The sequence below is a fragment of the Corvus kubaryi genome, unplaced genomic scaffold, assembly GCF_017639235.1.
Source record: "Corvus kubaryi isolate FWS band 111438036 unplaced genomic scaffold, C.kubaryi_AGA036_p1.0 37256, whole genome shotgun sequence".
NCBI classification, from domain to species: domain Eukaryota; kingdom Metazoa; phylum Chordata; class Aves; order Passeriformes; family Corvidae; genus Corvus; species Corvus kubaryi.
Genome location: NW_024581076.1, coordinates 679,154 through 695,371, shown reverse-complemented (window position 1 = coordinate 695,371; position 16,218 = coordinate 679,154). Strand labels below are relative to the sequence as shown.

Sequence of the window (16,218 nt, the reverse complement as noted above, 5' to 3'; positions counted from 1 at the left end):
GTTGGTTTTGGTTCATAGGAATGATCTCCAGGACAAGGAGAGAGATACAACAGTAGGAGTAGTAAGGATGCAGATATAGGTTTGCTATATGGAAAAGGTGATAGGCTTCTCTGTCAGTAACTTCGTGTTCACTGCTGAGTTTTACTCCCATAGGCCAAGTGTACAGGATATCTTTCAAAGATCAAGGAACCATTGTGGGACTTCTGCTGCCTGACCATCCATCTTGGGTTGGGTAGAAATTGCTGACCTTTGGTTTCTAATTAGTGTGGATTGTGTTCTTAATAGCTGGTGGAGGGATGGGAACTTGGGATAGGCTTCCTTTTATTGTGTGAAATCCAAAAGGGCTGTAACCTGTTACCAGAGCGAAAGCTCTCCATCAATTGTACTACATTGGCTCTCTTCCCAGCTGTTTGCACCACTTCATCAGCTGTGAGGCACAAAGATGCCAAATTCTTAATGTTAAAAGTTACTGGTTTAAGTATTTTGAAATGCTGTTCCATTAAAAAAAAAGGTTTCCTGCTGTTTGACTTCCTCTGCTAATTTTCATTTTTATGGCTTAGTTTGCATTTTTGGAGTTGGACAGTTTGCTAAGAGGAAGACACTGTTGCAAAATCACTTGAAATACCCCTAACAAATGACCGTAGGCTAGGACTTTTGCTTTGTGAACTCTTTAACATTTTGACATTGTTTGTTCTGAACATTTCTTTTATTGCTTCTGGAATTATATCCTGGGTTTAATTATAGGAATGGGTCAGCCGTAAGGAGGAGTTCTGCACTGTCAGCAAATAAAGTGTTGTGCATCCTTTAAATCATTGCTCTTCACATTTTTGTCTTCTGGTTTTTCTTTTTCTACAGAAATTGTTTTGAATAACAGGACACCATTTACCCTTCAAATGTGTATCTAAATTTTTGAAGTTGCAGCGCAAATTTCATGTGAGATTAATTGAAGATATGTTCTGAAGCTATAAAGCTCCCAATTTTATTATAATAGATGTCATAAACTGATCTTTTTCTTTAAAAAATGATGATCAATAAATGGTTGTCAATAAATGTCAAAATTTCACTGCTTTGCTGAATATACTTCTTTGTTCTTGTCAATCAGAGTCTCCCAGGAGTACTGACATGGGAAGACAAGATGAACTGTGACTATTGAGTTTTCATTTTAGTCAGCAAGACTATGTGTAGCTTTAACTATTATATTAATCCTCTTCAAATTTACAACAAATAATAAAGTTATCACCTAAAATGAATTGGAGGCATCCTAAACTTCTGTCACATTTCAAACTGCTCTTCGTCTGCCAAAGTTGGGTGGGTAAATTAAAATGCAACTTGACATGCACAGAAATAAACAAAATCCCTCCTGCATCCTAAGGAAGAGTTTGAATAAAAGTAGATGCTAAGACACAACCAGTGTTCAGATAACCTTTTTTTTTAATGTTTTCTTCTGTTTTCAGCAAGGATGGAATAAGCAGATGGCCCAGTATGACTGTATGACTAAAACTGCGTTACAATTTACTGAAACTCAGAGCATTTGACTGTGATTAGAGCCAGTGGAGGTAGACCCTGTTCCAGGATCCAAGAACCGAAAGTGAGACTGTGTTCAGTAAGCAACAGTGGGAGTAGGCGAAACCAGTTTGTAGGTAGGGTTTTAACCAGCAGCAGCAGCAAATAATGCTGCTTGTAATGTGAAGTAAAATTCAAGGCATTTGTGTCTGTCAGCTGAAAACCAAATGTGGGCTCCATAGCATTAAGTCTGTGAGATTGAACTGGTGTATTTTGAGTTTGAAGAACTGTAAGATAGAGCTGAGACTGGGAAAAAACCCAATTCCTTTGGTTTAGCCCCAGATAGGGAATCCAGTTCTCCACTCCCACCGAGTGACAGACTTGACTCAGATTATTGCTGCAGATGATAATGTGGGTTTTAAAGAGATAGACTGTTGAATTTAAATAACAAAGATCCTTCTAAATGCTAAATGATAGCAAAATTGCTTGTAGTTTATAATATAAGAAAAGGTGTAATAAATAATAAGTGTATACTCATTACCTTCCCCCAAAAAAGCATTTCTGCCTGTTTAGGAAAATGAGTTTGTTCCTCAGGAGAAGCTAATTTTGGGATGTTCTTAGGATTTATATTTGATCTGGTATGTTTATTATCCTGATGTCTTGACAGTGGTGGCAGGTATTGTGAGAGTGGAGGCTCTGACCCCCTTCATGAGCGTTTCCCACGCACTTGCACTGCTCTGGGAGTTTGCAGGGACACAAGTGGCAGTATTGCCGTGCCTCATAAAATTCCCTCTTAAATGTTTCTTCCCTGTGATTTCCCCCCCACCACCCCGTTGAAGCATGACCACCTTGACATCAAGTGCAGGATGAATTAGATTTTATGTGCCGTGTGTGTAAGAAGCCCCCATGCACCCGTAGCAGTGCAACCCCTTGCTTCTTGGCTGTGTTTTCTGAATACATAGATATTCAGGAGTACCTCCTAAAGCAGCTGTTCGATCAGCCCCACCAGCTAGCGCTTCCATTCTCAAACAAAACAGCCTCCTTTTACAGCTTGCTAAAAATAGCCATTTCTTTAATGCCTGAGGACACGGTGATTCATGTGGTGGGGAAGAGGAAGAAAGGGTATTTCTTTTGCTTTAGGCTTTGGGAGGAAAGCCACTGTGCTATCCCAGTGCCAGCTGGGCTCATGCTTGCTCCCACTTGGCCTGAATCACCAACCCCAGTGGCTCTGGCATTCCGTGCTCTGCCACTGCAGCCTGCCAGCTATTTGAGATGCAGGTGCCACATCCCAGTGCCCATCTTGGCTCTGGAAGGAAGGGTGTGCAGTCACTGCCACAACTGAAAATAAACCCGTGAGATGGCAAGTTGCCGATTTGTGTCTGTGGGTTTGTGCAGAGCTCACCCAAGCACGCAGGTATTTCTTACAATTTATAGCTGGGCAAAGGTGAAATGCTCCTACTTTGTCACCATTCAAATTCCTGATGAAGCTCCTGACACCATTGCAAGTGCAGTTTAAGGACAGGAAGAAGTCACAGGTAGAGCTTAGGTAGGATTTTTCATGGATTCCTGCGTCAGCTCTCCCGTGCTCTGCAGAGGTCTCGTTCTGCTGTCTGACACTGCAGTGTGCTGCTGCTAAACCTGCTCTGAGGCTCTGGCTTGCAGCAGCCCCTCTCTTAGGAACATGCTCAGGCACACCTTTTTCTGCTTTGAAGCCTCCTTCTGAGGAAACAGCCCTCAAAAAGGTGTTAGTCTTAATGTAAATGGAAATTGTTCTTACTCCAGAAATGTGTTTCTGGCGGATCGTGAAGCAGAAAATGACTGGTAGATGTGCATACAGCATTTTAGTTGCTGAGCAACCCACTTCTTGCTTCAGCCTCATTGCATAAGAATCCGATTTCAAATAAGATACTTGGGACCCTGGCTGACTTAGTGATAGTTAATGTAACCTGCAAAGACTACTTGACAGTAAAACAAAATGGCTTTCTTGGAAAACAAGAAGCTTTGCAAGAACTTTCACCATAAAGGACCATATATCTGCACTGTTACTTTCTAATTCCCATATACTGGTTTTTATATTTGGGTTCTTGGGTAGACCTTAAATCACTGTTATAGATAAAGCATGCCCAGAAGCAGTGGTTCTTATCTACAGCTCAACAAAGCCAAAATTATCTTTCTCAATGCTTGTAAACTTCACGTTTTTATTAATAGCATCCTGAGAACCTGTGCAACCAGATGATGTTTGCTCCTTTTCTCCTCACAACCTTGTTTTAACCAGTTTTAATAAAATAAAAGCATTGGCAGGAAGGCAAAATAATCTTTCTTGTTGATGGAAGGGAAGAGTATACACTTCTAATATCAAAAAAACCCAGCTCCCTGGAAGTGTGCAGTGATAAGGCTCATCAACTTGAATGATCATGTTCAGGCCTTTGGGGTTTTGTTCTTGTTTTGGTTGTTTGTCTTTTTTTTTTTTTTTTCCCAGGCTTGGGGTTTTTTTGAAACTGCCTCCACCCAAAAGGAGCTGGATTTTGTTCTTTTGGTAGTAGATTTAACACACATTTTTCATGTCTGACTATCTCCTGGGCTTTCTGTCATCATTCACAGGAATTAACTGTTGATACTTGCCTATATTCATCCACCCAAGTACCGTTTCCTCCTTTCCTCAGCAGTACCTTATCTGCAGGCTCAAAGGAGTAATAGGAGTCATACTGAATGGGAAAACAGTGGACTGGAGCCCAGATCCTGCTAGAAGCAACATAGGAACATTTTTTTCCCATGGTCTGGCCTCACGGACCAGCTTTGCAGAGCCTGAAGAAGGTACAGATCAGAGAGCAGGATAGAGGAGGTTCACCTCTGGTTTAGACCTGTGCTCCAGCGAGAGCTGATAGTGTACAGGTATCCAAGTTGTGTCACTCACACAAGGTGCTTCCTCCAGATTATTCAGTGTGAAATAAAGGCTTAAACTTTAATTTCCAGATAACCTTCATAAAACAAGTAAAATCCAAGCTTGGATCCAATCTTGGAAAGCATTTATTTTTTTTTACTGTTGGCAGAAATGACTGGCTGCTGGCAAGATTGTGTATTTGAAGGCAGAAGGTGTCTTCCTGTGCCTTGTGTAACTCTGTGAGGAAGGGGTTGCATGTGCAGATACCAGGACTCTCAGGACTCTACACCATTTCTTCTTACTTTAGATTGAGTATTTTTTACACATGAGAAGTATTTTACAGGATTTTGGGGGCTGTGATAGTAGGCAGCAGATGCAGTAAGTTGTCTCCTGGCTGCTGGGCTTCATGTGGTTGATCCAGCTTATTTCTGCATCTTTTAGCAGCTAATTGTTCCAAAGTCACAAATTCAATTGTCCTGCGAGAGTTTGCTTTGGAACATCTTCCCTGAATAATCATTGCTGATTTTTGCATGTTATTTCTTAATCTAATTTAGAAAGGACAGGATGTTTTTAAGGATCAGGACAATAGTTACGCAGCTCCAGTGGCTTAATTTTCCTGTGTGGAAATCAGTGGCACATTCCTTATGGGACTGGCACTGCTGTTTGTGCACATGGCAGTTAAGCTTAAAGCCCCCCTGGTAGAGGTATTTAAGGGTCATTTGTTATGGAAAACTTGAGACTTTTACGTTAGGGGCATGAAATACTTAGTATGCAAATCCAATACTGCTGTTTATGGATAACATATTAAGAGTCACCAACACTGTGGTTGCAATTAGGGACTTGAGACAAGTGTGCAGCCAGCCAGATAGGTGGAAAATAATCATAAAGAGGAAAAGAAGAAAAGACAAGAAGCAACTGCTTTAGATTATTGCAAGGGAAATTCAGGTTAGACATTAGGAAAACTTTAGCAATCTGAGGAGCTAGTCACTGAAATAAATGACCCATGGAGAGGAAGAAGCCTCCAGGAGAACTGGACCAGCATTGGTCAGGAATCATGTGGACAGTGTTGGTCCTGTCCCCAATGAGTCGGAGGAACAGGCAGCCTCCCCAGGTCCCCGTTACTCCTCTGGCTGGTAGCACAGTTTATCTTAATCCAGTTTCTTATCCCTAATAAATCAAAAAAGTCCTCTGGCTCTTGTTACACTATCAGCTTGTTCTGTACTAAATATATCCTCCTGCCTTGTAGCTGGGGTTTGCACACCAAGGCTTGTGCTGCGTGCAGTGTGCTCCAGGCTCAGCAGTGAGCAAGGTGGCCTTTTCACCAGGTTTCTAGAAAATACAGGTTTCTGTAACTGGGTCTTGCTGGTTTGCTTGGACTGTGCTTTTCATGCCAATATTTGGCACACATAGTGCTTATGCACTTCACAACACTAAAGATCTCGTCAGATGGTGATATTGAAGAAAACAGCATCTTGCTTATAGTTTCCTGAGTGTGGTTTATTTTCCCCTCTGTTTTCAAACTTCCATTCAATCAAGTAGAATGGCTAATTTTAGCATCATGCGAGATGTTTTGTTGCTATTGTCTGTGTATCTTCAAACTGGTCTGTAAACCAACTGGGATTAGAGTTTTGGGGTTTGTTTCTGCCTTACCCCTGCCCAAAACTGGTGCTGTTCCTTGCCAAAATTGCTGCCATTCCTTCATGCAAAGTACAGGGGATGCAAAGCTGATTTATTGTGCTGTGGTGCCATACCTCCTCAGTGGACACCCAGGTGGCTTTGAGAAGAGAACTGAATCCAGACCTTGAAGATTTCATCTTGTGAGGTGAATATGTAATATGTAAAAATTCACTGACTGAACTATGTGACTGTTTTGCAGGAAAAGAGAGTACAAGTCTCCCCACCATTGACAAGAGGACCAAGTGCCTTTATACCAGAGAATGAAGTAAGTTTGCAGTTAGCTGGGCTGGGTGATGGCTTTGAAAATAACGACACTGAAGGACTGTTCTATGACCCTACTTGTTCCATGGTACCTGGATGAGCTCCCTTGAAAGCAAAAGCAATGGCTTCTCTGGAGCAGGTTCCAGTGGGTATGAACCACCCCTGCCTTTCACACAAGTGGTACTGTTTGACATCTTTTCTGTCAGCAGCATTTCCAGAGGCAGGCATGAGTGACAGCTCTACTCTTCTCGGGTGGGTGTGAACGCATTACTCATAATGCCAGACCTGAGGGGAGGCCTGTCCAGTATTGCAGCAATGTGATTATATAGCTCTCAGAGCAGTGCCTGACCTTCAGTTTGAGAGAACCTGCAAATATGACTTCACTCCTTAGACTGTAGCTGTGGCTCTTGAGAGAATTAAGGGTTGAAAGGTATGGTTGGATTTCAGACTCGAGATTCCTGCCATGGCAAATGCCAACTGTGGTTTGTTAAACAAATGACTACCATTCTCCATCATTCCTTGTCATGAAATAGTACAGTGAATAGAGAGGGTTTAGTGACGGAATAGTAACACACTGAATGCCTCACAGATCTTGATAATAACACTTACCGGTGTCAAAGGCTGCTTTATTGTTGTGATGGAAGGAATATGGGCAGAGAAATAATGACTTAATTGTAAAAGTTCCTATTAACATGCCACAAGGCTTTAAAAGCAGAATTTAAAAAAATGTCTGTGGATGGAAGTAAATCAGGAGGGAGTACATGCACAGTAAGAAGAGGATAGTAATAGAGATGGAGATAAATCTTAGAAATAGTCATATGGCATATTGCTATGCCTAACATAGCAACAGTACAGTCCTACAGGATTATGTTTTGATTCTGTCAGCAGAATTTCTTGCTATAACTTGCACTGTTACAAGGAAAATTCCTGACAAGCTGGAGAAGATTAGAAACCTTACCAGAGACACAAAAAATATGATTTCCCCAAGAAACCACTAAATGAGACAAGAATCTCTTAAATACATGGGAGATACATTTGCTGAAGAGTAAGGGGGACTCCTAGGAGGTATATACAGGGAAAATGGTCTCTAATGTGTGAATAAAATTCTGATGGTAAAAACATTCTTAAGGAAAACTGAGAAGGCATCATTTTGGGTATAAAACACAGAAAAGCTGCAATAGTGAAGATAACGTGTAAAAATGATGGAGCTGCCTGTGTAGCTGCTTCTTCCCTTTCTTTCTGGGCCCACAGATTGAAACAGGAAAGTACAGTGGTGAGAAATGAAAATGTCGTATGTTGTTTGTGTTTCCTTGTATGTATCTTCTGTATATGATCCGATAGAAAAATATTTGAGACACAGTCCACTCATCAGCCCATCATAAAGAGGAAAACATATTTTAAATAGAATATTTCAGCAAAAGCATTGTGCTTCTTGGTTTTAGGCACTTTTTAGCTTCATGTGCAGTAAAACAGCTAAAATGTGTTCTCATTTCATGGTATTTGCAATAGTAAGCTGGCTGGTTTATTACTGCACAGTTGTCGGAATAAATACTGGGTATTCTAGTCTTGTGCTTGTAACTTCAGTGGTGAACATGTTGAGAATGGCTATCCCTGGTGATAAACACTGAGTAATAGCACTCATACTGTGTCAGGGCTTGCAATGCAACTGCTACTTACTCTTCTGCTGTTTCATTTAATCTTGTGCCCAAGGTTTGGATTGGTTGGAATAATTAAAGAGCAGGTTTTGTTTGAAGAAAGCATTAAATTCCTATTCTAAATAATACCTGAATGTTATGGACAAATTAGCATTTGATGTCCTCTTCAATTACACAAGCACAGAAGGGGTAGATTGCCAGGCTGTTTCTATCATTTGGTTACATAATCCAGTCCCTCTCCATTAATTTTGAAATTGATTTTAGGGCTGAGCACTCAGGTGGTGTGTGTCTGTACAGGTTGTCTTCCATAAAGAATTTACTTTTCATTTAGCTTTTACTTACTTCCAGATCTCTGTACAGGTTTGACTTTCAGCATCTGCAACCTCCACTGTTTCAAGAAGATCTATATAAAATGGTTCGGGGTTTTGTAGAGACATATAAAAAATAACAGAGGTTCAGTGTAAAGTGCTCTTCAATTCTCATTATACAAGCAGGATCTGTATGTGTGTATTTGCATTCATGCAGGCATGTATGTTTGCAAATATATATCTAGAACTCCATCATTGTCTTTAAGTCTGTACACAGATATACCTTTCACACCACAGTGTGTTTCTCCCCAGGGCAAAAGCCAGGGAAAATCTCTCCCTCTGTTAATATTTCTCCATCTTATTTTCAAGGTTATGCAAGCAAATGGTTTGGATGAACGTACTAACCTTCTTGTGGAAGAATATTCTACATCTGGTCGCCTGGACAACATCACACAGGTCATGAGTATCCATACTCAGTACCTGGAGTCTTTCCTCCGCAGCCAGTTCTATATGCTGCGCATGGATGGGCCCCTTCCTTTGCCCTACAGGCACTACATTGCCATCATGGTACGTACCAACAGGCTGTGTATCTTCTCCTGCCACCCTGACTTCTGTAGTTAAAAAAGGAAGAAAAAAAGAAGAATTTTAAAAAGGAGAAATTAGGGTGGTGTTTTGACAGAAGCTGAATTTTTGTAGTAGATTTTTATCACAATAAAGCGTGCCTAGCTGGAAAGTTTTCAATGAGAAGGAAGAATTGGCAATCTACATCATTCCCTGTTTCCCACAGTGATACATCCCTCACTTGCCCACATCACTGTGCAGCAGTAGGATGAGATGCAGTGGACTCGAGTCACAAGAAATTCCAGGTAGACACTAGGAGAACAGTTTTCACTGTGAGGATGTTGAGACATTGCAGCAGGAACCAAGAAAGGTTCTGTGATCTCCAAGGGTGAAGATCTTGTCTGGACAAGGCTCCAAGCAACAAGTTCTAAGTCAGCCCTGTGAGCGGAGGGTTCTCTTGTAGTGATTGCTTCCAACCCAAATTATATTTTTCAGTTCAGAGAAATCAAATGTATTTTTATTGGAGAATCCTCCGTACTGTATAGAAATGCATTGCAGTGCATTTGCACAAGGCCCTTTGGAATGACACTGTACTTTTGTTTTGTGTTATTAACCTGTCTCCCACCCACAGCAAAATCAGATTACACACTAATGTGCTGCACTGTTCACTCTGTGTTTAATTATTCCAGGCTGCTGCCAGACATCAGTGTTCCTACCTAATAAATATGCACGTGGATGAGTTTCTGAAGACTGGCGGGATTGCAGAGTGGCTGAATGGTTTAGAATACATTCCCCAAAGACTGAAAAATCTGAACGAAATAAACAAACTTCTTGCACACCGGCCCTGGCTGATCACGAAAGAGCACATCCAGGTACCTCTTCAGTCATGCCCTGTAAATACCAGTAAATGTCTGGTAAAAAGAACTGCCAAGAACTGTGCAAGTGTCTGGTTAGGCATCATCTCCCTGAGTTAAAAAGTTCTGGGAAGTACTAGTGCACCAAACAAGGTGATTCTCTTGTGTGACAAAGCCAGTAAGATTTTCTTTTTAGCAATAGCATTGGCTAAAATAGTCCAATAGAAAAGAAGTAATATATTAGGTGTCTCCTTTTTCATCCAGTGAGAATATTCCAGGGGAATATGGTATTATTGGAAGAAAGAATTGATCTCTTTTTAAAATGTGTAGTGTTTTATAGAAAAGCTGGGGGCCAAAAGACATTTTAGATTTACACTTTTTTTATTCTCATTTCAGAAACTTGTCAAGACTGGGGAAAATAATTGGTCTCTTCCTGAACTGGTGCATGCTGTTGTCCTGTTGGCACATTATCATGCCTTGGCAAGTTTTGTCTTTGGTAGTGGCATTAATCCAGAGAGAGATCCGGATACATCTAATGGACTCAGACTTATAGCAGTCAACAACTTCTGTGTCTGTGATCTTGCCAATGACAACAACATAGAAAATGCATCCCTCACAAGTAGCAACTTCGGGGTTAGTGTTGCAAGAAAATTCTTTTGCTTGCCTCTGTTTTGCATTAGAAAACTTTCTTCCATTCTTTCCTGTTTAAATTTTAGGGTAGTTTGAAATTTTTTGTCTGCTTTACAGGAATGCTTGAGTCTGGTAATTCTTACATACACTTTGGCAATTTTCAGTGTAATCTGTTGAAAACCACATTGTAACAGTGAATGGAAGTCAGAGCAACGTGATTTTGATAGTTAATCTCACCACCCATTGGGCAAGACTAAAACTTTGCTTTCAGCAGAAAGCTTGAAGTCCCAGTTTCTTCAGACAGTGTGGCATTGACCTGGAGCATTGTGCCATCCATGTTCCTAACACAGGGAATGAAAAAAAAGAAATGGAAAAAAATGGAAGTAGTAGCAGTAGTAATAATAATAATAATTTTTACTTCAAGGCCTACAGTCATGAAACAGTTTGAAACACTTCCATGTAGATGGGAGGAAATGTCTGAAATAAAATTACTTAATTCTTCATGCTGGTGTTCCAGTCTTGTATCAACAGAGAACTTTGATTACTAGTTAATTAACTTGATTAATTTGATTACTGGTTAATTAACTGGACATTTTTTTCCTGAAAGGTCCTCTAGAATTCTTTTGAAGACGTGCCCTTGAATTAATGCTGACAGATGAATTAGCTTCATTGCCTTTTGTGGAAGATCAGGATTATGAGCAGAGTTGCTAGATACAATTTTTACAATTAGCAGTAGAATGTACACATGTCATCACTTAGTTCAGTTGCTGTATCTTAAATTTCTGGGCTGTAAAACATGCCAGCTCATGCCACAGAGGTGCCTTACTCCCCGTTTGTAGTGGGCAGAGGGCTGCTGCTGACTGTGCTTATTGCTACGCAGTGAGGAAACAATTCTACTAGAAACAGTTGCAACTATGGGCAAAACAGACTCAAAAAGATGGAAAAGAAAAACCAAACAATTTATCCTAGGAAAAATCTGAATGATATGTACAGGGCACCCAAAACTCTGACGTATTTCTAGTAAAAAGAGGTCTTTTTTCCTCACAAAAATAAGAAAAAGGGTCAACATAGTGGCTATTTCGATCACACATAATGAAAGAAAAGCACTGATTTGCCGTCTCAGGTTGTGTTTCTGTAAGGCAGTGTTACAATGCCTCTCTTCAGAAACATACTTTGCATTACCAATGGACTGACTGTTGTTACCTTAGTATGAAAAGTTGTTTTCTGAGAGATGTAGGGCACACAGATGGATCTTCCTGACCTATCTACATGGTGGAATATGAGTGACTGGCTTCCACACTCAAACAGCACCTCTTTGCTGTTAATCCCACTGCAGTAAATTACTGCAGCAGGCTACATTAACACTTCCCAGCTCCTGTCTTCTTGCTGTCTGAAAGCTGTTTGTCTGTGCTGTATGTGACAAAATGCATTCTGGCTTGAGTTTTTGTGTTTGCCTCTGCTGTCTGGTTTTGAGAATGTTTGTTGTCAAGCATGAAATCCGAAGATGACACACGTTGTCTATCTTCTAATTTTTCAGAATGTCATGGTGTTTTTGCAGATTGCAGATTCTTTAAGTGAGCTGGAGGCCCTGATGGAAAGGATGAAGAGACTACAAGAAGATAAAGAGGACGAAGAAGCCTCTCAGGAAGAAATGGCAACTCGCTTTGAGAAGGAGAAGAAGGAGAGTCTGCTAGTAATTAGTGGAGGTATTTGTGCTTTTCCAGTTCAGTTTTGTTTGTGCTTTTTAAGAATTAAATACTTGAGGCTAGTCCAGTGACTAGAAACTTTTTCTGTCCATTTCTTTATTCTGGTACTTCATGTAGGAGGAGTGTAGTAAGGGTGGTCTTACCTTTTGCTTCATCACCTTAAGACTTCATCCTTTCTACTACTTGAAATTTAGCTTTTGTATATTAAAAAACAAAGCCTGCAGGCTTCCCTAAAAAGTAGGGTGTACATTTCTCTTTCTTTATATGTTCTGTATCTTCAAAATAATTAATTTATGTAAATATTCAGTAGTATTTCACAGGTTCTGTGGTGCTTAGAACTTCAATAACACTCATAAGTAACCTTCAGATATGACATTTAGTTTAGGAATTAGATTATGAGACTCAACTACTTTACCATTTACTGCCCACCTGGAAAGGACATTTCCAACTTGCTGTTCTGAGTGATCATACTGCTGTGCTGTTCACTGCCTATCTTGTGATAGAGATTCATAGCATTTTTTTATTCTTAAATAATTTTCCAAATTTTGAGCTGAAACCTTCTTTTCCCATATTTTTCATATGCTCTGAAGGCCTTCATCTCTAACAAACCACAAAATGAAGTCTGCTTCATACAGACAGGGAGGTGGGGTTTTTTCCCAAATAAAGTGTTAGAAGAAAGAATATTATTAAGACAATCAGAATCTCTATTTCCTCATAGTAGAAGCTACTTGAAGATGATTGCTTGTGTCTTTTTGAGAAGTGACCCCTAAAATGCTTCACATTTTACTGTACTGTTCTTAGTGAATTTAGGTCTCAGTAGCTTCAGACCAAATGTGTTTGAAAGAACCAATGGTATTGTGCAAAGAGCCCAAAAGGGAGGAAGAATGTACTGCAGATCAGCAAAGAGATTGTTTTGTGGCTCTCTAGGAACATGGAAAAATCTCTGACAGAAGATACATCCAGCAACATCAAGCTGGATTTTTTGAAATGGACATTATGTATTCTTGCTGTATTTTCCTTTGGTCAGGCAGTATCAGCAGTGCAGATATATGGACACTCATTGCAGTTTCATTATCAAATCAGGACTTCCATGAACCTGTGCAACTTCAGGTTTTTAAGGAAAAAGGGTCATTCAAGACAGGAGGGGGTTTTGGATGGGGTTGCTGACAGTTTTGTTGACTTTCTTCCCTCTTTAGCATTTGCTGATTTCAGTCGAGGAGTCTGTGTGTGTTGGCTTTTACCCTTTAATGAAGTCCAGTCCTTGACAGGGGAGAAGAGTGTATGTGTACAGGTTTTTTTATTCTTCACTGAGGATTTACTGTAGCAGATGTTGTTCAATCTTCTTCCTACACAGTTATGTTTTGATTGTTTAATGAGGCAAAGAGGAGATAAAGCACTTCTGCAATTCTTAGATTAACTGACTTTTCAAGGTGCTAACAGTGGACATATGGCAACTGTTCTGTCAATGCATGTGGAAGCGAGCCATGATTTTAACATCAGGGTCAAATGCAGTCAGCTATGCAGTAGTCAACTTCTGCAGAGGTAGTTACACAATCAAGCCACCTGTTTATTCGGGAGGGAAAGATTGATTCCTGATAGAGAACCTGCGTGTGCTTAGCGATATGTTTTGGAGCTCTTGGAAGATGCTTAGTTACTAGAGCTTCTGGCAGAATTTCACCCTGCTGTACTGTAGAGCTCTTTGCTTTCACATAATCTTCAGCTGATGTTTACAAGTGGAGTGTTACATTGCTTTCTGGTGCTCATACTCCAGCTTAGAGAACAGAGCTGGTGTGATTTCTGACACAAAGGCTGCTCAGTACAATCCTGCTGTCAAGGATCCATTTTTTTGTTTCTTATGCCAACACAGTGATTTTGCTAATGATGTTCATCTTCCTGACTTAAGATACCTAGCCTCCTTCAGAAGTCAACAGAGAGAAAAGCAAACCTGCAGACAGAAGTGTAGCCCATCTCTTCCCCTTTTGTAGAAGTATATTAGATGTCTGGTATAGGCTGGCATTTAATGGGCTCAATGAAAGCAGTGTATCCCATACAAGCAAATGAGAATTGAAATGTTTCTTTCCTTTGTACCTCTCTTCTCTTTTGCATAACTTCTAAAATTGTCTTCTAGTCCTATAGTAGAGTGGTAGTTGGAAGTTGGCATTAACGCATGTTCTTGCCTAAAGCAAAGCTTTTTGCTGTTTTATTCACAGCGTTTGATGATGAAATAGTTTCTACAGACGTCTCCCGTTATATTGAAGATCCTGGGTTTGGGTACAAAGATTTTGCAAGGCGAGGAGAAGACCATCTGCCAACATTCAGAGCTCAGGTATCATCTCTTTAAAGCACATTCACTCAAAGAATGTTTATATATCTCACTACAGGGCATAAAGAGGTTATAGTGGGGCATGTTTGGTGCACACTCCTTTTCTTGTCCTGGTTCATTAAATAACTCACAACCTTCCATAAACCTCCCTGAGATGGAGTCTTTTACTATTTGTCAATCACTGGCAAGGTAATACTTGGCTTTCCATCTTACTTCAGTTATTAGCAGTATTAATGTTTGAACACTGTAAAGCATATCTGAAATAAAAGTGAAAGGTAGAAAAACAAGAATTTATTTCCCATCTCTCCAGATGTTGTAGAAAAAAAATCTACCAGAGCAACTCTTTATTCCTGTCATTTTACCAAGTACTGTCTGTCCAGTGGCTGTCAATACGTGGATACATATACGTCTGTGAAAATGATTTGGGAGTATTGTTCTCATATGTGCACCAAATCTCTGGAGCTGGAATGCTGGGGAAGAAAAGGAATTCCTAAATATGATTACTGAAGCTTTTGCTATATTTTAATACATTTTTCTCAGTGCTGTTGAAAGAACAGAATATGCATTTTACCTGTACATTGTCTTATATATTGACATCCTTTGCCATGACCAGAATCATGAACTTCGTATTATGTATAACAGGAGGGACATTCTAGGTGGTTCTGTTCTACCTTACAGAGTACATTAATAAGCAGCCTAGAAATAAATGGAAAGTAATGGAAGAAATCTTCAACCAAATCAGAGAGCTTCAATTAAAATGACAGTGGGTGCAGGAAAGCTCCATGGTCAGAAGATGTATCTAAGACTGTAAAATAAAGAATCCATGATCACTCTCAGAAAATGTATTTAGCCGTATAGCAGTCTCTGCTGAACTGGATAATTTACTCTGTGGTCTTTATATGAGCCTGAGGTTATTGCTGCCAAAAAGAATAAGGCATAGTCAGTGCCTATAAATCAAACAATCTGCCTAACTACTTTAGGAGCAGCAGGCTCCCTTGGAAAAAAGCGCCAAAAGAAGTTGAAATTGGAACTAAAACATCTCTGCTCTTAAATGAGCAGGACAGCTTCTGGCCTACATTCAAAAGAGTCACCTTGATAATTTATTATGTCCTACTCTTAACAGTTGGATGTATATACCCACAGCCTCCCAAATGCTCTGCTATTAATGATACTTAAATTGCAGTAGCATCCCAAACACCTGAAATAAATCTAATCCTTATCCTGATAAAACAAAACTACCTTTATCTGTATGGTTTTAAATTTATTAATAGAAAAAAGGTATTCTATACACAGCAGAATGTCCTTAAACTTGTTTTTGGTGGGGGGGTTCACTGATAATATGGATCAATTGCTGTTAGTCAACAACGCTTTCCTCTCTCTGGACCTTCTGGCTTTCAGAGGCTTTTGTGATGTCCTGGACACCTTTCCAGGGCTGGATGGGTATGGCATATTTCTCACAAGCCTTACAGTCTTTTGTACTGGCAGCCAGAGGCCAAACGTGATGTTGTGACGTGTTTCAGATGTCACTGATGCCTCTGTAAGACAACGGAGCACTGTCGTGCTCTTCCCTGCTGTCCTGCTCAGGGGGACAGGACAGTAGACATGCTCCAAGGTGCCCAGGTGAGGACCTTGGCCTGGCAGTACCTTTGGAAAACAGCCAGACACAGGAAGGGCATGGAGATGATGCCCTCAATTGTAAAGATGCCATCATTGATGGGATGATTGAGCACTTGACAAGGATGTGGGCACACTCTCACCTTCAGTGTGATGGCAGTGCAGAGCGCCCTTGCACCCTGCTCCGGAGCAGGATGATTCTTCCTGCTGTGCCACCACTCTGAAAAGATTTCCCATTCCTCATA

The 16,218-nt window shown here is 40.3% G+C and overlaps 1 protein-coding gene across 1 annotated transcript in view; it reads left to right on the top strand.

The window, feature by feature from the left end:
* The window catches only part of SESN3 (sestrin 3), a 45,724-nt gene that overhangs the window by 17,099 nt on the left and 12,407 nt on the right, over positions 1-16,218 (top strand). Inside the window, exons 2-7 of the mRNA XM_042023731.1 lie at positions 6,261-6,326; positions 8,655-8,852; positions 9,536-9,718; positions 10,097-10,333; positions 11,889-12,036; positions 14,247-14,362. Of these exons, the coding sequence (XP_041879665.1) occupies positions 6,261-6,326; positions 8,655-8,852; positions 9,536-9,718; positions 10,097-10,333; positions 11,889-12,036; positions 14,247-14,362 (948 nt within the window). The remainder of the gene's footprint in view (positions 1-6,260; positions 6,327-8,654; positions 8,853-9,535; positions 9,719-10,096; positions 10,334-11,888; positions 12,037-14,246; positions 14,363-16,218) is intronic.